Below are 22323 nucleotides of genomic sequence, written 5' to 3'. Positions count from 1 at the left end.
CTGGTGGTGGCGCAGTGGATAAAGCATCGACCTGCAACGCTGAGGTCGCGGGTTCAAAATCCTGGGCTTGCCTGGTAAAGGCGCATACGGGCTCCCCCCTTCTCAATCTCTCTCTGCTTCCCATCTCTAAAATGAATTTTTTTAAAAAAGATAGGGTACTTACTGGTACAAGGAGAAGCACATTAAAGAAATAAAACCACAAGCAAATGGTCAATTAATTTTGAAAACTGTGTAAAGGCAATTCAATGGAGAAAGAACAGTCTTCTCTACAAGTATACAAATAAAACGCACAAAGGTTTACTCAGTCTGCTGAAGGCCCACGGTCAAGGCACATATGAGAAAGCAATCAGTGAACAACTAAGGTATCACAATAAAAAACTGATGACTGATGAAAAAAAAAAGTCTGGCAGTTTCTTACAAAGTAAAAATACACTTACCATGAAACTCCATAGTCTCCCAGCTTGGTATTTACCAGAGAAATAAAAACTAATGTTCACACAAAAATCTGTACAGGAACACTTACCGCTGTCCCATTCACAGGTGAATGGATAAACAAATTGTGATATATCATTAGAATAGAATATTATTCAGCAATGAAAAGGAAACAATTACTGACACAACATGGAAGAATCTTAAATGCATTATGCTAAGAAGCCAGACTAAAAGGCTATAAACTATAAAATTTCATTTATACAACAATCTGGAAAAGAACACTAGAGAAACAAAACAGGTCAGTAATTGCCAGTGGCTAAGGGTGGGGAAAGGGCTGACTATAAAGGGACCCAAAAGAACTTCTGGGGGGTGATGAAGCTATTCTATACCTTCATTGTGATGATAATTATACAACCATATGCACTTATCAGAACTCATAAAACTGTATATTAAAAGGGTGAATTTAACAGCAGGTAAATTATTGCTCAATTTTTAAAAATTTCAAGATGCAAAAGATGAAAATACAACAGAAAGATTTAGTTTTCAATACCTCACAACTATGGCGACAGATTCCAACCGGGAAGTGATAAAGGCCTTCGTGATTTCTGGTGCATATGTGTCTAATAAGTGGGGTTCCGTTGATTTCACAAAAGGAACTGATGCTACCATCCTTTGCCACAGAGTTAATAAATAATGAACACTGTTGGGAGCAAATTCCCAATGCTACAAAAAAATAAAGCAAACGTTATTTAAAATGATATATCTTCCTAAAATAGGAATTACAGAGGCAAAATTACTAAACACAGATTTTAAAATTAACTTTCATTCTGACTATGCAACCAATGAACACTTACCATAGCAAATTTTGCAAATGCAAAAGTGCATAAAGGAACCAATGACCTCTCACTATTCTACCACCTAGGAATAATCACTATTAAAATGTTAGTGTACTTCCTCCTAATCTTTCCAGTTTTCTAGAGTTGATATCATGTGGAAAATAGGGTTTTAAAACCTTCCCTCAAACTTTAAAAAAATTTCCCCAAAACCAATCTGTAAAAACTTTATTTCTTCACACAGATTTTACTACAGCTTCTCAATTCATTCTTCAATGATTAGATATTTAGATGGCTTCTAAATTTTTATTATAAAAAATATTATAATGAACTTCTTAACCTAAAACCTGTGATGAACATTTTCAGCAAAGTACTCTAACAGATGTGAAAAACAAATCCCTTCCAAATCTTATCAAGAAATTGTCTTAAAGCTATCCAGAGTATAATACGAATTATATATTTCTATTTACCTGTAGACTAGTAATGGTAAAATTAGCAATCAAGCTGATAACTTCAGGATACTCCTTCACCATAACTAATTCTCCCAGCTGGTAATTTGTCTTCAAACGAGCCAAAAAGCGACAAAATTCATGATAATTACCTGGATCAGACAAACCCTAAAATACAGGACCAAATAAAGGGTTTTAAAAGTACTGAAAACCACACCAAGCCAATGGCCATCAATAAAATTTCAATAGGACTGTGTTCAGTCCTCCAGCTCTCAGGAGTACTTGTGGCATTCTGCGTCAACTGGGTGGGCAGCAGTGAAAGACAACATCATTTCTGTTCGATTCCATGTGGTCATCAACGCTTAATAATAAGGAATCCAAAGTAGAGGCTTTGCAGTAAACTGCACCATGATGGCTAAATTATAAGGTTTAAGAACCCATTATATTAGACAAAAAAGTGTGTGTGTGTGTGTGTGTGTGTGTGTGTGTGTGTGTGTGTGTGTACTGCAGCTTAAACAAAAGTCAATGGAAAACTTGAAAACTACTTAAGATAAAAAATAAGAATGGGAAGAATGGGCTCTTCTTGAAACTCTGGAAAAGAGCAATGCCACCTGAATTTTAGATAAACAGTGTACATGCACACACAGGTGACAGAAATTTCTTTTAATTCAATAAGTTTTTATTGAATAGCTATAGGTATTGTATCCTCAATCATCTTTGTATTTATTGCTAAATGAAGAGTGATTCAAATAAATTATTGCAATGTAGAGTACAGAGTTTAACAAAAGTACTTCAAGATATAAAAATAACTTTTGGAGGAGGACAGGTTCAAAGGAAAGGTCAAAAAAGGTGTCCCCAATTATCTGTAAGCTCCTTGAAGACGCACATGCGTCATTATCTTTATCGTTTGAACACTCCGCACGGTAGCTGGCATGAGACAGAATTCAAAAAGTATTTGTTTAATACTAAAAGAGTTTATAAGAAATTTTATTCAAATAAGCTAAAAAAATATATGAAATAGTGTGTAAATTGTTAAGGACAAATTATAAAATGATATTTTGTACTCATAGGTCTTTTAATATATGTTATAATTCCACAGTGATTAATATTCAAACCAACTTTTACAGCCACAAAACATCAACATTTGGATGTTAAATCAATTAAGAGAATTATCTAATTAGCTGATATTAGCATATTACCCTCCACATATTGATTGCTGATAATGATTAAAACTGAAATTTAAAAAATATATTGGTAAAACTCCATTTATAGGCAAAATAATGTAAAATTTTACAGTTACGGTAAATTGAAAAGGTAATGCACAACATATAAATACTCCTAAGAATAACATGCAAAAATAATTGCTCTTTATAAACACATTTTCTTTATGTATAGATATTATATGTCCCCTCAAAAATTAGTAGTAACCAACAGATTTATATAAACCTCCTTAAATCATCATTTGAAGTTTTAAACCCAAATCAAAATAAAAAGTGAAACAACACATTTTATCGAGGCATGAAAAATCATTAATTAATAACAACTCTGCAATTCTCTGAAATATTGCTATTGAAGCTTTGCAGCTAGTGTACAAAGATTTTAAGATCTATAGACCCTCATTTGTCCATAAGAGGGCAAAAAGATATTATTTCATCATTTAAAGCCACTCATTTAGATATTAACATCCAGATTTACATGAAGTCCTCTGGCTCTAACTCTGAATTAATGCTTCAGTAATTTAAGAAGTGCTAACAAAGAAACATAGTACAATAGTGAAAAGTAGAAGCATAAGGATATATGCCCTCTGTTCACCTAAAAGAATGCAGACAATACAGGAGGAAGAACACAGAAGTCTGTAGGGAAAAGTGCTCATTTCTACCAGGAATGAGATATAAAGAAGATAAATGTGATACTTCATATTTTCTTCTGGAATCACAATAATGAGTTTATTACACACCATCAGCAGAAAAACTGCACTTCTATACACTTAAGTATTAATTACATTTCTTCATAAATACCTGAGGGTTTTCAAGTATCCTTCTTACTCCCTTAATTAAATTACCAAGGTACTTGGCACGCTCAGGACTGTTAAACAAGGACCTCCTCGTGGAAGCAAACTGAACCAAACATGACAGCGCCTAAGAAAGGGAACAAAAGGCATTTCAATTTTAAAAGTAACTGTGGCTATGTGTTAGAAACAGCCTTCACATAACATATTCTTTAATTTCTGTGATTAAAAAAGAATTAGAGAATCCAAAAGTAATGAATTGAAAATTGAACCTAGAAATTACCACCACCGCCCACTACCCTGCAACCCCACCGTGAGCATTTCTGCTGGTGGTATTCTCCTCTAATAGTCTTTCATATATGAAGTATGCACTCAGAAGGCTTTCATACACACTCAAAGGCTTTCCGTCATCTCTGATGACCAGTTCTTTTGTGACCCATGAACCAGGTGTTCTACCAAAAAGAAAATATGGTTTTGTAGCGGAATACTGTATTTCCCAATGTATTGATATAAGATGCTCCCACGTATAAGACATACCTTAATTTTGGGGCCTGAAATTTGAAAAAATAATTTATTACATGAAGTTACTAAACTCAAGTTTTATTCATCATAAAATTCATACAACTCCTCATCACTGTCAAAACTCCCATCCACCCTACTCCCGGTACCAAAAAATAAAAAAAAAAATTAAAAAACAACAACAACAAAAAAAACCTCCCATCCATTAGCTTGTCCTCATTGGTGTCTGATGATCAATCACCGTCTTCATATATTGCCTCGTCCTCAGTTCCATCTATGGCATTTGAAATGCCACAATCACTATATAAGATGCACCCAGTTTTTTAGACCCCAAGTTTTTCAGGAAAGGGTACATCTTATACCTGGGAAATACGGTATGTTTGGGCAATACTGCACATTCTGCACCACGGTACCCTGCAAGTGGGGCTAGAGGTTGGGGAAGACTCCTGTAGCTCTACCTAATCGAGCATGTCCCAAATTTGTTTGATGATAGAATACTTATTAATACCTTGAGGAACAACTTGGAAAACGCTGCTGGAAGACTCCTATAAAAAGTCCTAGCGAGTATCTGTGACCTAGTTACCTTCAAAAGTTAACACTTCCCAGACAATTTCACTACCTGGGTTCTTAACTCCACAGCTGGTGCCCACTGAAGTCTGTTAGATCATTAAATGAGACACCTCAAATCGGTAACTGGTATTCCAAGCTGGCCCATATTTGTTTTGTTTTGGTCCATATAATGTTTGCTGGACTGGTATTTTAAAATAGTAGAGGCCCTGGCCGGTTAGCTCAGTGGCAGAGTGTCGGCCTGGCGTGCAGGAGTCCCGGGTTCGATTCCCGACCAGGGCACACAGGAGAAGCGCCTATATGCTTCTCCACCCCTCCCCCCTCCTTCCTCTCTGTCTCTCTCTTCCCCTCCCGCAGCCAAGGCTCCATTGGAGCAAAAGTTTGCCCGGGCACTGGGGATGGCTCTGTGGCCTCTGCCTCAGGCGCTAGAATGGCTCTGATTGCGGCAGAGCGACGCCCCAGATGGGCAGAGCATCGCCCCCTGGTGGACAAGCTGGGCAGATCCCGGTCAGCGCATGCGGGAGTCTGTCTGACTGCCTCCCCGTTTCCAACTTCAGAAAAATACAAAATAATAATAATAATAAAATAGTAGAATTTGCTGTCAATATTTAAATATTTCAATTTCACACAAAATGCCTCTCTCTCTTAGCAAGGATGAGAATAAGAACAAAAATCAGAGGATGACGTGTGCAGATGTTCCCCGGTACGCCATCATCCTTACTTTTAAGAAACAAACAAAAATAGACAATGCTGATGTGTAGGAAGTTCGGGAACCACTAGTATGTTAAAAGTATTCGGTGTGTGGGGCCCAGAAACAGTAGGTTTGAATCTCAGCTCCAGCATTTAGTTTGTGGCCCTGGACACAGTCACCTCTGGTTTATTTCCTTATTTACATACAAAGACTAGTAACACCCTGCAGGGCCACTTGGAGGATAAAGTGACATAAGCACCATGTTAGGGTATGCCCCCAAATTGCTCCTTTCTCTTAAAGCAGTTATAGTCCACTCTATTTTTAAAGTACCAGTAACTTATTTGTTTTATCCCAAACATAATTATACATGAAACCATGGTTTTTAAGCAACTCAAAACAAGTCTCTTCTGGGTAAAAGGCAAAAGGCTGCTCTGTGGCATCACCTAGAAACAGGAGTGCCCCGTGAAACCCAGTTTAAAAACCACCATCTTAAAATCCTGGCTTCGCCCTGGCTGGTTGGGTGAACACTCAGTGGTAGAACGTTGCCCTGGCGTGTGGAATTCCCAGGTTTGATTCCCGGCCAGGACACACAGGAAAGGCACCCATCTGTTTCTCCACCCTTCCCCTTCTCCTTTCTCTCTATCTCTCTCTTCCCCTCCCGCAGCCAAGGCTCCATTGGAGCAAAGTTGGCCCGGGCGCTGAGGATGGCTCCATGGCCTCAGCCTCAGGCGCTAGAATGGCTCCAGTTGCAGCGGAGCAACGCCCCAGATAGGCAGAGCATTGCCCCCTGGTGGGCATGCCGGGTGGATCCCGGTCAGGCGCATGAGGGAGTCTGTCTCTCTGCCTCCCTGCTTCTCACATCAGAAAAATACAAAAAAAAAATCCTGGCTTCAAGAGTATGTATGTTGTTTTTTTGTAAGAGGAGGATTTTTGTGAGTCTGTTCCACCCTTCTAGGCAATAACATATCTGAACAAACATCCCTCTGACATGCACTTTAAACCTGGAATACCTTTTTCAAGAAATGGCACTATTTGAATTCCCCAACTTTACTCCTACAAGCTGAGATAGTAAACTGACAACTTGATCTGCTCTTTTTTTTTCAACCTTGTCTGGTTTCTGATTTAGATTCCACAAAGATGGGGCTCACAGTCTCAAAGTTCTATGGAACCAGAGTTTCAAGAATTTTTTAATCTCATAATAGAACTGGATTAAAAACATTAACTGGTGTATCGGAACAGTGAGAAACAGACATTTGCCACACAATTAAAGAGTGTTTATTTTAAAGCTGGTGACTGCACAGAGACCTAATAAGTCATTTAAACCATGCTGCCTGGAACACAGTTTGAAGTCAGCTTTAAAGACAAAATTACACACTGACTGGGGAGGAGGGGAGCCTAGCAGTAAGACAAAGCAGTGAAACAAGCGCATTGATGATGCTCATCTATAGGGTTAATTAAGGGAGAAACAGTCTGGGAACACCTGCAACCCTGCAGAACCAGCCCAAGGCCACAACCTAGGAAACCAGCCTCAAAGCCAGGGACAAGGAGTCTCCTAGAAAAAGGAAGTTCTGCTAAAAGTCTCTTTGTTTTTAAAGAAAGCAAGTTCTGCCAAAAGTTACTCATGCTAAGAGCCTTTCTCTTCTACATTTCATAACTAGAGTGATGAGCACAAAATCAAGTGAGCAGACTCTGTTTCTCATTCAGAGAGATCAGATGGGGACCGCCTGGCACGGGGAAGACACGGAGATGGACAGGGCTGAGAAAGACTTGGGGGGGGGGGGAGGGAACAGACAGGGCGGCCAACGACTGCACTGAGGCCCAGAGGCGGCAAGGGGACCACGTAGGAACAAAGATCCACTGAGATGCTGACAGGCTGTCCCGGCTCCGGGCAGGAGCTGTGTCGGCAATAACTGCTCTGGGCTCACCCATGAAACGGGGTGCACTGTTGACTACAACCAGAATCTGACAAACTGCTTATGCAGTACAAATCCCAGAAATGTAAGGATTTCCTGTGAGAGGTAAACCCAATCAAGTATAAATAGGTTTTTCAAAGTAAATCTATAACAGCCTTAAAAATCACAGGTACGTTCTAATAAAATTATAAATAATTCTTACTTACTAACTGAGATAGCAGCGGTGGGAGTGAATGATACAAATTGAAGAAAAGCTCCAATGTTTCTGGTTCCAGGAAAACTAGAAAAAAAATTATTTCCTAACACCATTACTTTCAATGACTAATCTTAACATAGTAAGACTTTATCATACAACCGAGAGCTCCCTCTGCATGTGGCCACTCTTTCCAGCTAGGCTTAATTCCTTTTTAATTCCTACTTATTCTCTTTTGAAAGAGGAAATGATACAGAGATGGAAATTAATTAGCTAAGATGTTCCTTATTTCTCCGTAGCATCTCCAGTTCTTACTGGGAGAACTGCTTTGATATTTTCATTTGTATTAAAGTAATATAAACATCTAAAACTTCAGATAGTGTCAAAAAATACTAAAAAGTACATTAATATAAAACAGCTGTACCCTACCCCACTTCAATCACCTTCCAACTCATAGCTCTATTTACATGCATATTTCTAAATAGCGTGCTATGTATATATACTATTTCTTTACTCATTTTACTTTAGACCAGGGGTCTCAAACTCAACTCAGCATGTGGGCCGCAGAGCAAGATCACAGCTGTTCGGCGGGCCGCACTAGGTCTACAAAAGGCAACTGTTACGCAACACTTTTCTCACTGCAGTTGAAAACAAAAAAAAAATCAGTACAACAAGCACAATCGTACATGCAGTTTACTCAGTGTCACAAAACGACCAGAAACTGTAGTTCGCATCACAACTGCTGTTAACTAAGCTAATATCTAGCTAGGATGCTGGAGAAATGAAAAATACAAGTAGGCCGCTAGGCTTACTTAATTTTATCCAAAATATTTTGAACTTCGTGGACTAGTCTGCGGGCCGCACAAAATTGTTCGGCGGGCCGCGAGTTTGAGACCCCTGGTTTAGACCATCAAATGAGTTTGTTACAGTAGATGAGGCGTTAGCTGTCTAATCACTCACTCTACCCCTCTCTCCACAATCCATCTGCTTAAAAATCCAACCACTGATATACCAACTTAGAATTAAATCAATTCTAGTGTTTAGATCTATTATTACTATATATATAGGAGCACACTACCATTATATCACATTTCTAACACTCTGGATTTAATCATAGCACCTTTTCTGTGCTTAGTTGTCTATCTCTCTGTCACTAGTTCTTTACAAATGCTCCGATTTGCAAAATATTCTTCATTTTCCATGTGATCAGTAACATCGGATAACCCATTGTTTCCATGTTCCCACCCCTACCTCCCAGAGGCTTCGACTTGGACGGTTGTTCCTAAAGCTGTTATATAATCACCTCCTTTTCATGCCTGTACACTGTCATCTGGGGTTGAGGCTCCCTTTTCCTGAATCCCTGTCTTCCACTTTGGTTTGAATAAGAAGGAGCTTCCTAAGTACATAAGGGATAACCTTAAGGAAAACTTGCAAGCCCGATGATGTCTTTATTCTCTCTTATACTCGATAATCTCAGTCTAGTTTGAAAATAACTTTCCTCAAAAGTCTGAGGATATTTCAAAAGTCTGAGAACACACTCCATTGTGTTCTAGCTTCCGGGGCTGCTGTTGAGAAGTTTAACAGCACTCTTGACCCAATTCTTTGTACTTGTTTTTTTCTGGTAGGTCTTAGGATCTTCTCTTTATTCCCATTATGCTGAAACGTCATGATTATGAAGCTTTGTGTATTTTTCCTGTTCATTTTGATGGGACCCTTCAATCTGACAATGTATGCCTCGGTGCTATCAGCATTTTTTAATATTTGTGAACTTCCTCCTGCTTTTCCTGTCCTCTTCCTCCAGCTCCTAACAGTCGATGCCGACTTCCTAATTTCATGCTAGCCTTGTATTCTCATTTCTTAGCAGACCTCTCCTTTTTTTTTGTTCTACTTCCTCGGACATCTCCTTAGCCTTATCCGTCCCCTCTTTCAGTGAAATGTTTTACTCTGCTAACCCTCTTCTATATTTGGAACATTCTTGAACGTTCCCTTTAAAAATAACATCCTTTCTTGTTTTAGGGATGCACCACCTCTTTATCTCTCTGGAGATAATTATATTTTAAAGTTCACTTCTATTCTTCACTTTGTCTCTGTTTCTACTAATTCTCTCTCATTTGAAAACACTTTTTGAGATACTCACAGATTCATATGCAATTGCAAGAAATCGTAGAGACCGACTCTGTGTACCCATTCCCCAGCTCCCCAATGGTAAATCCTCAGAAGACTATAGTACGGTACCATGATCAGGAAACTACATTGAAACAATCCACTAGTCTTATTCAGATTTCCCAGTTATACAAGTACGTGTGTGTGTGCACACGCACGCGCATTTAGTCTGTGCAATTTGTATTAGATCCACTGGTCCGTGTATTCATAGTCATAGTCAAGCTAGGAATCTCGTTTAATTATTTTAGTTTTAATTTCCATATTGGTTTTCACAAAATTTATAGTGTTTCTCTGCTACTGCTGATATCCCTGAATGTGGAGCCTCTCCAGTCGAATTTCCTGAGGGTAAAAAGCCCTGGTCTTGGGAAGCAGAGGGAAGAGGCCGCCCCCTCGCTGCACCGGCGGCAGAGTCGGTGCAGAACTCTGTATGGAGCCCGGTCAGCCCACTCTGCTCGCACCTGACTATGTCAGCCTGACTTCAGGAACCTCCTAGTGCACCGTCCTTCTGGGAGTGGGAGAACTGATATGCTTGCTTTTCTGGGATCCCTCTCTGCAAGAAAGTAGGTTGCAATTCGGCCCTGCTAAGTCAGTTACTCTTCCCTTTCTCTCTAGAACTTTGAAAAACATGTTGATACCTGTTGTCCCCTTGTAGCCTCTGCCATCTGTTTATCTGGAAGTTTCAAAACAGAACTCTTCATTTTCACTCCCAAACCTATTTTCCTAAGCCTAGAGTGGTCTTTTCTTTCCTCTAAAATCAAGACACGGGAGTCACTGTGATGTGAATTGGGGAAAACATTTCAATACTGCCTTATGAGCAGCTAGCTTGGATTACAAATCCCTTTGAACTTGATGACTACCTAGCAAAAACTACAGGTAACCGCACACACGCAACCAAGTACACTGCTTAATGCTGCGCCTTCGCGCGCACCGACGCGCACACCACGCTTGCTGCTCACTTGCTCTCCAGGTCGTTGGGATCTGCACCGTGCAGAGGTCATCGGCAGAGTCGTCTGCTGAGCTGCCGATGAAGTCGAAGGTCAGGCAGTTGAGGACCAGTTTCAAGACCTGCATCACCAGATTCTGTTGATCTTGATCCTGAAGATTTAAAGGTTTGGCCAACATCTGAAAAAAGTTCCAAGTCAAATGAAACTTTATAAAGTACATCAATACACAGATTTTCACTAATTAAGTAATTCTTTAATGCCAAATTAAAAATAGCAAAAAAAGAGTTCGCCAAGTTATGTTGTAGATATTAGAAAAGTGTAAAATCACTATAAAAAATCTACACTAGACTATTTTCATCCTTGATTTTATAAACCGTAACTAAAATATTTTACTCTTGACTGTAAATTGTAGGTCACCTTCTAAAGTTTTAAGAGGTAAATTTAGAACAAAGACTTTATATAGCACAAATGTATAAATGTACGGGATTCCTTCAAAGCCTTGCTGGAACAAGCTGAAATATAATCTTCAAGAAGCAGGGAGAGAACTTCACGCATAAATGAGCCCATTGAGCCAGCGGGTCCCAGGGCCGTCTGCGTGGGGGAGGCAGTGACAAGCTCCTGGGGAACAATGCTGCCCTGTCTCCCACAAACGGCCACTCTGACACAACTGGGAGAGATTCTATCTCCTAGAGCTACATTATAAAATATTGGTGGAGGAAACGATTTGAAGTTTGGGATCCTGCTTTGAGAAGAACAAACGGAAATAGAGTTGTTAGGTGAGGGATATGAAGATTAAACAAGATGGGTCATGAGTTGTTATTACCAACTGATTGATGGGTCCAAAGAGTTTCTTTATACTCTTCCATCTTCTTTCCTATATGTCAACATTTTCTAAACTAACATAAAAAATTTAAAAATAGCAGGGTCTTTCAGCCTGACCTCGTGTGGGAGTTATGTTACTGTACTACAGGACTGAAGTAAGTGGAAAATGGTGATTAGTGGAACATATATACTTTGGGAAATGCTGTACTACACCAATTAATTAGGAAAACCTACTGTCATTTCGCCGTCCACCTAGACACCATTATAATTGCGGCAGGGCAGTAAAAAAACTAAGTCTCGATGAGCTTCTGCAATAAATAGCCTAAAGCAGGAAGACGATGATGTCATCACCCAAAGATGAGCTACTCAGTTCCCTTTGGATTTTATCTTATTATATTCCTAGTAGGTAAAAGTGAATTTTTTGGAACCTCTTACAGATTAGTGCAAATCTAATTTAAGATTGTCCACAACAACTCTTCAAAAGGCAGAAAAGGAGGGGGAACTTGAAATTCTTTTGAAATGTAAAATGTCCTAAGTGTTCTAACTCAGATGTTGAATTAAGTAACTTACCTCTTTGAGAAGAGAGCAGGCCAGCACTAAAATGTCTCTGAGAGAAGTGTCACGGAATGAGGTAGCTGCTCTCCTGTGTTTTGCCGAAGGTCTAGAATAATCAACCTAAGAAGAGCAAGATGGATTATTTAACCGGACTTACCAAATAGCAAACCAAAACTCACTAAGTAAGAGAAGAAATTAAATATAGTTAAAGAATCATGAAGTACAGAGCTAAAAGAACTTTTAAAATAAATCTACTGGTATAAGTGACTTGCTTAAGGGTTGTTACTGAAGAAGTTCATGGTAGAACCATGGTTAGAACCCACCTTTCTGAACTGTTTTAACTCAGTCCTCTTTCTATAAACCATACTGACCCCAAAATTAAAAACCAGAATTGGCTATCCTTTCAGAGGCAATATAAACACATATTATAAAATAATAGATACTAAGATTAGCAACTCCTGAGTTATGCACCATATGTCAAATTAAACAAGTAACAATCTCTCTGTTCCTCAGGCTCTACCATTAAAAAGACAAATCTCTAAGGTAATCTTCAAATTCTAACTTCCTGTAAATCAGCAAGCTGAAAGTTATATAAAAATTCTTCTACATAAAAGTGATACTTCTATATACACCAGACATGTCTGCCATTGGTTTCACACATCCTTGTTATTCTAAAAAGAACACAGGCAGAAAGTATAAATAATCAGAAACCTGATTTATTACAGAAGCAATAGTACATTTCCTCTGACTAGTTTATTACTGATAAATAATTTTTAAGAATAAATTTACTAAGACTAGTTCTTGAACCTCTAAAATATGTATGGTATATATTAATACCATTTTTCATAGGACACAGCAAACAAAGCTGAAGTCTGAACAATAACATCGCAGGCTACCACATTACCTTTGTGATTTAGAAGAATAAACCATTTTCCTTGCAATTGTTTGTAGATTTGGAAAAAGTAGTGAGCTCAAAATTGATTATCTGACATTTCCTAAACTGCATCATAAAACTTAGGCGATACTTAAATGCTGCTTACTTAAAGAAACATGAGACATAACAGAAGGTCAGAGTGATTACGGAAAATAGTTAGGGAAATCTGCATCCAATACATAAGATCTGAATTAGCATTTCCGGCATTCCTCCCTTCTTAAAATCAAACTTCCGTCTGTGAATCTTAGAATACCGCCCTCAATATACAGATTTAAAAATTTTCTCCTTAATTGATTATAGCATAGAGCAGGTGTCCCCACACTATGGCCCATGGGCTGCATGCGGCCCCCTGAGGCCATTTATCCGGCCCCCCGCCGCACTTTTGGAAGGGGCACCTCTTTCACTGATGGTCAGTGAGAGGAGCACTGTATGTGGCGGCCCTCCAATGGTCTGAGGAACAGTGAACTGGCCCCCTGTGTAAAAAGTTTGGAGACCCCTGGTAGAGCATTCCAATAGTAAATTATAAAACATTCTTCACACATTTCACTGAATCCTCCAAACTAACTTATGAAATATAATAACCTCTTTTTACATAAATTAAAGCTTATAACCACAATGTCGCAGACCAACCTCTCATTATATAGGTGTATAGAGATGTTATATACATCTATAACACGGACAAGAACCTTGGGTTTATTTAGCACTTTTATGCAAATACCAGGCTGTGTGCTAGTAGATTACTTAATAATTCTACGGAAAGTGTCACTCTCACTTTAAAGAAAGTAATATATTAGCTTAAAGACATTAGGAAGTATGTACAAAGTAGTAAGCAACAGAGCTAAAATAGAAATTCAGGTCTTATTTCAGAGTTTTCCTCAAGGCCTACATGCTTATTTTACTTGGGTTACTCATTAAGACATCCACTCTTCTGAGAAGAGAAATTGTGGATCAACTCTGTACTACACATACTTATATACTTCTATCTTATAAGTAAAGGACATTTTACTTCTGGATCACAGTATATTGAATATACTCCAAGAATAGTAGACTTTGCTTCTAAATACTAAGCAGGATAACATTGACATTCTTTTTTTTTTTCTTCAATTAAGTGAAAGGTGGGGTTGGCAGGGACAGACTTGGGAATGTGCCCCAAATGGGATCCACCCGGCAAGCCCCTACCAGGTGATGCTCTGCCCAGCTGGACAGCAGCTCCACTGCTCGGCAACCGTGCTATTTTAGCACCTGAGGCAGAAGCCACGGAGCCATCCTCAGAGCCCAGGTCAACTTTGCTCAAACCATTCAAGCCATGGCTCTGGGAGGGGAAGAGAGATGGTAGTGGGAGGGGCAGAGAAGCAGATGGTCACTTCTCCTACGTGCCCTGACCAGGAATCAAACCTAGGACTTCCACACGCCAGGCCAACACTCTACTGCTGAGCCAACCGGCCAGGGCCACATCAACACTCTTTAATTTTTAGGAAATTTAGATCTTTCTCTTAAAAGATACATCCTGTTACTGACACTAAATGAATTTACCTGACTCACATTTGTTAACTGTAATATTTGATTTCTAGCATGCATTATAGATCTTCCTATTTCCTGGTTCAGAAATGCTAAAAAAATTCCAGCTGAAATTATAAATGTCACAAAAACAGGCTGAGTGACATATGTCCAGAAGCCATACTTTTTTTCACCATACAAAGCCAAAATCACACTTCTGACCCTGAAGCTTTTTTCACAAGACACTTGGTTCTGTACAAGATAAGCCTAGAATATTTTGTACCAGAAAGTAAGAAAATGTTCAAAGAATGGTAAGTAAATGTCAAATGGACATAGAAGCTAGCTTGAAAGGGTTCCTGCTGGCCAAATCAGGGGAAAAGTTGAGCATCAAAGTATGTCAGTAATAAATTACAACTTATCACATAAAATAGGACACCAGGATATAATAAGTAAATAAATAAATTTCATTAAAAAACAACCAACCAACTTGGTTGCTCTCTGAATCACACTTTTATTAGGTCTCCAAATTACCCAGTCTTGTCTTAGTACAATATATGCACAGAAAACCCTTACTATCAGGGTTGTCTGTATTCCTATTATGCTATGAAGTAGAAGATGATTTTTTTTTAAATGCTAGTTTTAAGATTAGCAAAATTGACAGTGATGTATGCTAGCTAATGGATACATGGATTGTGGTGCTATTCACTTTTATGAGATAAACTATTCATACTAAAATTATTTCTAAATATGTGTCTTTTTAAAAAAGCAAGCTTCTGTTTTTTAGACATATTTACAGTCTACTATGATTGGCCCAAGTCTTTGTCATCACGACCCTGCCAACATAGTGGCTCTGTTCCGGGTGCTGCTACTGCTAGTCCTGGAGATACACGCAGCCACAAGGCAAGGCATCTTTCCACACTCCGGGGAGACGGCTGGCTGTGACAAATGAAGAAGTCATTTTGAATTTTTGAAACCTTTTCAGTAAATCTAGAAATGTTTTCTAGTTCCTGAGTGGACACAAATAGAAAATAGCTATTTTGGATGACTTTCTTTCGTTTTACACACAGAAACTATGTTGTCTCTCCAAAGGGAGCTGGGAAGTGGTCCAGGCAAGCTCTCCCTACATGTGTGTGTGTGTAAATACATGCATGTATATAGTGTATGTGTATATATGTGTGTCTGTGTAGACACACACACACAGACCATTCATGATGACAATTTTCTTATAAAAACACTTCATTCCCCTTTATTATAACATTCCATATGGAAGCACATTTCTGCTTTTGTTCTGTTTAGAACCATGTTAAGTACAAAGTGAACAGGAGCAGGTGACAATGTGCTCAGCTGCTGAGCTCATAAAGGCACTGTTGGGGGGAGGCGTAGCTTCTGCAAACTCCCCTTGTACAGGGTGACAATCCACACTAGCAAGTGGCGACGTGCCAAGGCCTGTTCTTTGATGAGTCCTGCTGGGTGCCCATTGTTGACAATCAATTCACCAAACCACTTCTCTTCTACTTGTAAGCAAATAAAGGTTTGTTTCTCTATTGCATATAATTTATGTCTTATGGTTAGTATATTACTATATCTACAGAACATAAAAGGACAATTCTCCATTTGCCATGGATCAAGGACCATGTCTAATTCTCTGCTCTTTGTGGTACTTTCTACCATTGACATGATTTTCAATAACAATGAAAGTGTTCCTTATTATCCCACCAATAGACAAAAAAAAAGAAAGAAAAAGACTTGAATAATCAGAGTTTTATGTCACATAAAGATGATTTTATATCAAAGAAACAGCATTACTTAGCAAACTTTATGTCATTATTAGATAGAAAGGCTTACCAGGTTCATTTCTTGAGTCAATTCTGAAAGGATTATTACTCCTACTATGCAGTGTTCCACGGTACCCTTCGGAGAAAACAACCAAGTTTAATCAGAGACATGTGATTGGTTCTTACTGTGAAAACTCGGTAACATACTGTTCACAAAAATTAGGGGATATTTTATCACTTCATATTCATTTTGAAATATCCCCTAATTTTTGTGAGCAGTATATTTACAAGTAATTAAATACTGAATCATCTAACATTTATTAAAATATGTAGTAAAACCACTATAAGTTCCAAAAATAAAAAGAATGTCAACTTCATTTTTTGAAGGATAAATTTAGGTAGACACAGTTGAGTCAGATAAAAGCTCACCAATCCTAGAACCAGATGATATGCTACAAAATATTTTCAGTTCCTAGGACTTATAATTAACTAAAGCTCAAAATGCAAGAGTTTCCAGCCCTGGCCAGTTGGCCTAGTGGTAGAGCGTCGGCCTGGCGTGCAGAAGTCCCAGGTTCGATTCCTGGCCAGCGCACACAGGAGAAGTGCCCATCTGCTTCTCCACCCCTCCCCCTCTCCTTCCTCTCTGTCTCTCTCTTCCCCTCCCGCAGCTGAGGCTCCACTGGAGCAAAGATGGCCCCCGCACTGGGGATGGCTCCTTGGCCTCTGCCCCAGGCGCTAAAGTGGCTCTGGTCGCAACAGAGCATCGCCCCCTGGTGGGCAGAGCATCGCCCCTGTTGGGCGTGCCGGGTGGATCCCGGTCAGGCGCATGCGGGAGTCTGCCTGACTGTCTCTCCCCGTTTCCAGCTTCAGAAAAATACAAAAATAAAAAAAATAATAATAAAAAAAAAATGCAAGAGTTTGGTTGAATACTTTTCATAAGACCGTGAATAAGAATGAACAAAAAATGCTTTTTAGCTCTGTAAGTTTGCTTGAGGGCTACTGAGATAGCTGGATTCAATAAGTAATTAATAGATAGCTTAGGAACTAATTTACATCCCTTCATCTAATATCAGAAAAGATCCCTTAGTCCCTTTTAATATTATTTAATATGTGCATTTATGTAATTATTATGTATCTATAATGAAGGCATCTAAAGAGCTCAGTGCACTGGGGTAAATACATGACTATCAATATGCTATAGGCCAGGGGTAGTCAACCTTTTTATACCTACCGCCCACTTTTGTATCTCTGTTAGTAGTAAAATTTTCTAACCGCCCACCAGTTCCACAATAATGGTAATTTATAGAGTAGGGAAGTAACTTTACTTTATAAAATTTATAAAGCAGAGTTACAGCAAGTTAAAGCATAAAATAATAATTACTTACCAAGTACTTTATGTCGGATTTTTGCTAAGTTTGGCAGAATAAATCTTTATAAAACAACTTACTATAGTTAAATCTATCTTTTTATTTATACTTTGGTTGTTCCGCTACTGCCATCATGAAAGCTGGAACACCCACTAGTGGGCGGTAGGGACTAGTTTGACTACCACTGCTATAGGCCCTGGCCAGTTGGCTCAGTGGTAGAGCGTCAGCCCCGCGTGTGGAAGTCCGGGTTTGATTCGCAGCCAGGACACACAGGAGAAGTGCCCATCTGCATCTCCACCCTTCCCCCTCTCCTTCCTCTTTGTCTTTCTCTTCCCCTCCTGTAGCCAAGGCTCCACTGGAGCAAAGTTGGTCCGGGTGCTGAGGATGGCTCCATGGCCTCCGCCTCAAGCACTAGAATGGCTCTGGTTGCAACAAAGTAACGCCCCAGCCGGGCAGAGCATTGCCCCTGGTGGGCATGCCAGGTGGATCCCGGTCGGGCGCATGCAGGAGGTCTCTCTGCCTCCCCACTTCTCACTTCAGAAAAAAAATTTTTTAATGCTATAGTATCATAGCCTCTGTAATGTTAATTTAATCAGTTTCCAATGTAATATCAAAAACTTCTTTAAATCAAAATCCAGATTTATGTGCACATTGCTAACAAATTATCCTGCTGCAAACTCAGACTGGAAGTGTGAAATAAATGTAGCATCCGATTACTGTGTGATCATAACATAGATGATATACTTTTCCAGTTGTAACTTTATAGATGGCCATTCCCTATTATAGAACTCCTAACACTTGGGCCACTCAGTGTAATTAATTTCTAATTATCTCAGAATAAAAATATAAACAAGAGAAATGTGCCCTAATGTTTGCATTTTAATTATTTAAGACACTGAACTGCTGCACTGAGCTACAGATGTCCTATACTGCAGTGGTCCCCAATCTTTTTGGGGACCGGTTTAATGTCAGAAAATATTTTCACGGACCGGCCTTTAGGGTGGGACAGATAAATGTATCACGTGACCGAGACAAGCATCAAGAGTGAGTCTTAGATGGATGTAACAGAGGGAATCTGGTCATTTTTTAAAAATAAAACATCATTCAGACTTAAATATAAACAAAATGAAAATAATGTAAGTTATTTATTCTTTCTCTGTGGACCAGTACCAAATGGCCCACAGACCGATACTGGTCCGCGCCCCAGGGGTTGGGGACCACTGCTATACTTAACATCCACCCTCTGTGTACACCAGGCTGACGTTCCTCAAAGTGTGGTCCCCCGACCAGCTGCTGGTCCCCGAATCTGCTGGTGGGCTGCAAACTCAATTCTACTCTGAGAATAACCAGTTTGGGACCGGTCCATGACAAGATAAAAAGTTTGCACCCAAATATAAAATAGCAAAGTCACTATGTACATCGTTTTAATAGGCTGGCATTTTTTTCACAGCAAGTGTTTCTGATGAAATAAGCACCATGCTGATTTGCATTCTGCCATGAACTCCTTACTTCGGGGTGGACCTGCAATTTGAATAGCACTGCCCTAGACAACAGATCTGGCTCTGTGTGTGGACAGGAGGCACAGAAATGTTCGGAGTGTGGCAGCAACAGGCTGCGAGAACGGAGGAAAGGCGATGTACAAAACTTCAGGCTATTGAAGATTTAACAAAGTTAAAATACTTTTTAGTACAAAATTCACAGCAGCTGCTAATACCCAAAGGAACCTTATAGGAGTACTATTTTAAAGTACTAAAACATTAAAGTCAATTGTCTTTCCCATGACCCAAGGTTAGGTTAAGTCACCTACCAAAAAAGCAAGTGCTCTCTTTTTGAGATACTACAATAAACTTTGCAGATGAAACATTTTCTGTTTCTTCTGAGCTTCCAAAACTGACAAAAGCACATTAAAGCCCAAATGAAGCTCAACTCACCAGCCACTAAAAAGGGAGCAGGAAGACGTGGGCCAACGAGAATGATTTCATCCCACTGAGCTTCAGTCTTGACTTTTTTTTAAAAAAAAAGAACATCAAAGCCTATTTTTGTTCATGCTTATGATTCATGATGAGCTGTGTGCAATCTTAGTCAATGACAAGAGAGGGGTGCTACTGTGTTAGCCAAAATTACAAGTACGACTCCAAAGTGAGAAACTCAACTGTCTCTGAATCAACTCTTTCTCTCTGCCCCAGAGCTAAAAACACACTTACTGAAGTTGTTGTTTGTTTTTTTTTATTAAGTGAGAGGTGAGAGGCAGTGAGAGACTCCCACATGCGCCTGACCGGGATTCACCTGGCAAACCCTCTGACGCTCTGCCCATCTGGGGCTGTCGCTCTGTTCCTCAGCAACTGAGCTATTTCAGCACCTGAGGCGAGGCCATGGAGCCATCCTCAGCACCTGGGGCTGAAGTGCTCAAACCATTCGAGCCACGGCTGAAAGAGGGGACTGGAGGTGGAGGGGTGAGGGGTGGAGAAGCCGATGGTCTCTTCTTCTTGTTTTTTCATTTTCTGAGGTTTCTAGCATTGCACTCTGTGATGGAGTTATATCTTATACAGAGATTAAATTTAAAAGTTACTGTATAAGAAATAAAATCTGAGAAAGTCCAAATTGCCCCTAATTGCCAATAAACTGATACTGAGCCATCTCTGAATTAATCCAAACTGCCAGTTTGTCATCCAGAATTGGCACCAATCACGGCTTCTTCAGCAGAGCACTAGCTCAAGAACTCTCCTTGCAAGTGAACCCTATGTCTGTATGAAAAAATACATATACGATATATCTTCAAGTATCTGAATCACAGTGAGCAGAGCACGAGGGTCATCCTAAGAGGCCCACGGGGACAGGAAGTCGCAGAACTGGGTTTCCCGAAGCTTTACTCATTTACAGTGAAAACATTCTCGGAAACTAACAGTCAGTGTGGCACAACGTATATGTAAAAATTCACACTTGTTGAAATGCTAGTGCTGTGCATTACTAGCTCACTCTGCAGCCTTATGCAAATTACTTAACTTTTCCATGCCTGTTTTCCCGTTTACAAAATGAAATCCACTTCACAGAGATGTAACGAGCAATACACAAAAACATTGTATGTGCAGTTCGTAGATATGCGGGTTAATAATGACAGACATACTTTTGAAATTAGAAAACCTAATTTGCATTCTTCTCTTTAGAAGTTATATAATGGTAAGGTCTTCATTTACTGGCAATAAAAAATAAAGGATCCAAATGATTAATAATAAATCATAATTAATACGGTACTGGTAGCCACAATATAAACCATACAGCTTTAAAAAAAGCAGTTTTTAAACCAAAAAATGATGTTCTAATAATGTTATAATGCATTTTTACCTGAAGAAACTTCTTCACATCAGCAATAACTTCTCTGAAGACAAACTGGTCTTTCTGAACTTCAAACCACCCTAATTTAGTGATTTTTGCAATGACTTGAATTAGGGCTTGGATAACAAAGGGAGCCAGGCTGGGTTGTGATGCCACATAATTAAGAATGTAGTTTCCTGTAAGAAAATATTCTGTGATTATCCGGCCGTTTCAGAAATATTCAGTAAATCACGTGAAAAAAAACACCAGGTGGTGATGGCATTCCTTTTAAGATACGCACTTCCTTACACTGACAGTTCTACTATGAGACTTATTATGAAAAAGCAAATCTTTTCTGATCTAATTGCTGTATTAGAGGATAATTTCAGTATAATGCAAATGTCACTTTGGTTTTGTGTGATTTCTTACAGAGAAAAAACTGCTAAGTGAATACCGAAAACTCCAAACATACCAAGTGAACCAGGCCATACACAAAAACTTTATCAAAGAAAATATATAGATGGCAAATAAGTGTGAGAAAAGATGTACATCACATGTCTTTAGAGAACTGCATATTAAAACAACTGAAGATACTACCACCCACCTATTAAAATGGTCAAAATGCAAAACACAGACAACATCAAGTGTTGACAATGATGTGGAGCAACTGGAACCCTCGTTCACTGCTGCTGAGAATGCAAAGTGGTATAGCTACATTGGAAGACACTTTGGTCATTTCTTCCAAATCCAAATATATTCTTACCATACAACCCAGCACTCTCTCCTTGGTATTTCTACCCAAGGAGAAAACTTATGCCCACATAAAAACCTACTTAATTGCAGCTTTACTCATAATTGCCAAAATTTGGAAGCAATCAAGTTGTTCTTCAGTAGGTGAATGGATCAACTATGCTATGTCCAGAAAATAGCCTATCACTCAGTGCTAAAAAAAAAGAGCTACCAAGCCAAGAAAAGACAAGACAGAACCTTAAATGCATATTAGTAAGTAAAAGAAGCCAAGCTAAACAGGTGATGCAGTGCATAATTCCAACTATCTGACACCTGGAAAAGGGGAAATCATGGAAACAGTAAAAAGATCAGTGGTTTCCCAGGGATTAAGAGGGAGGAAGGACAGATTAGGCAGAACACATGCGTTCCAGGGCAGTGAACTATGCTGTATAATGTTATGATGGGGATACGTTGTTATACATTTTCCCAACCCACAGAATACACAACACTGAAGTGAACACTATGGGCTTTGGGTAATAATGACATGTCAATGTAGGTTCATTAACTGTAATCAATGCACCACCCTGGTGCAGGATACTGATAATGAGAGAGGTTATAGA

At 39.2% G+C, this 22323-nt stretch overlaps 1 protein-coding gene across 4 annotated transcripts in view; it reads right to left on the bottom strand.

Annotated features, from left to right (window-relative positions):
- Positions 1 to 22323, bottom strand: part of RANBP17 (RAN binding protein 17) — a 250389-nt gene that overhangs the window by 214379 nt on the left and 13687 nt on the right. For 2 of the 4 annotated variants that reach the window (XM_066342781.1, XM_066342783.1), the window contains 8 exons: positions 21005 to 21171; positions 16366 to 16431; positions 12105 to 12209; positions 10725 to 10890; positions 7619 to 7692; positions 3733 to 3852; positions 1736 to 1882; positions 983 to 1155 (listed from right to left, as the gene is read on the bottom strand). In XM_066342781.1, the coding sequence (XP_066198878.1) occupies positions 983 to 1155; positions 1736 to 1882; positions 3733 to 3852; positions 7619 to 7692; positions 10725 to 10890; positions 12105 to 12209; positions 16366 to 16431; positions 21005 to 21171 (1018 nt within the window). The remainder of the gene's footprint in view (positions 1 to 982; positions 1156 to 1735; positions 1883 to 3732; positions 3853 to 7618; positions 7693 to 10724; positions 10891 to 12104; positions 12210 to 16365; positions 16432 to 21004; positions 21172 to 22323) is intronic. The other 2 variants (XM_066342782.1, XM_066342785.1) reach the window with 2 other exon arrangements.

This window comes from Saccopteryx leptura, chromosome 6 (genome assembly GCF_036850995.1).
Source record: "Saccopteryx leptura isolate mSacLep1 chromosome 6, mSacLep1_pri_phased_curated, whole genome shotgun sequence".
NCBI classification, from domain to species: Eukaryota; Metazoa; Chordata; class Mammalia; order Chiroptera; family Emballonuridae; genus Saccopteryx; species Saccopteryx leptura.
This window is presented reverse-complemented; position numbering and strand designations above follow the sequence as displayed.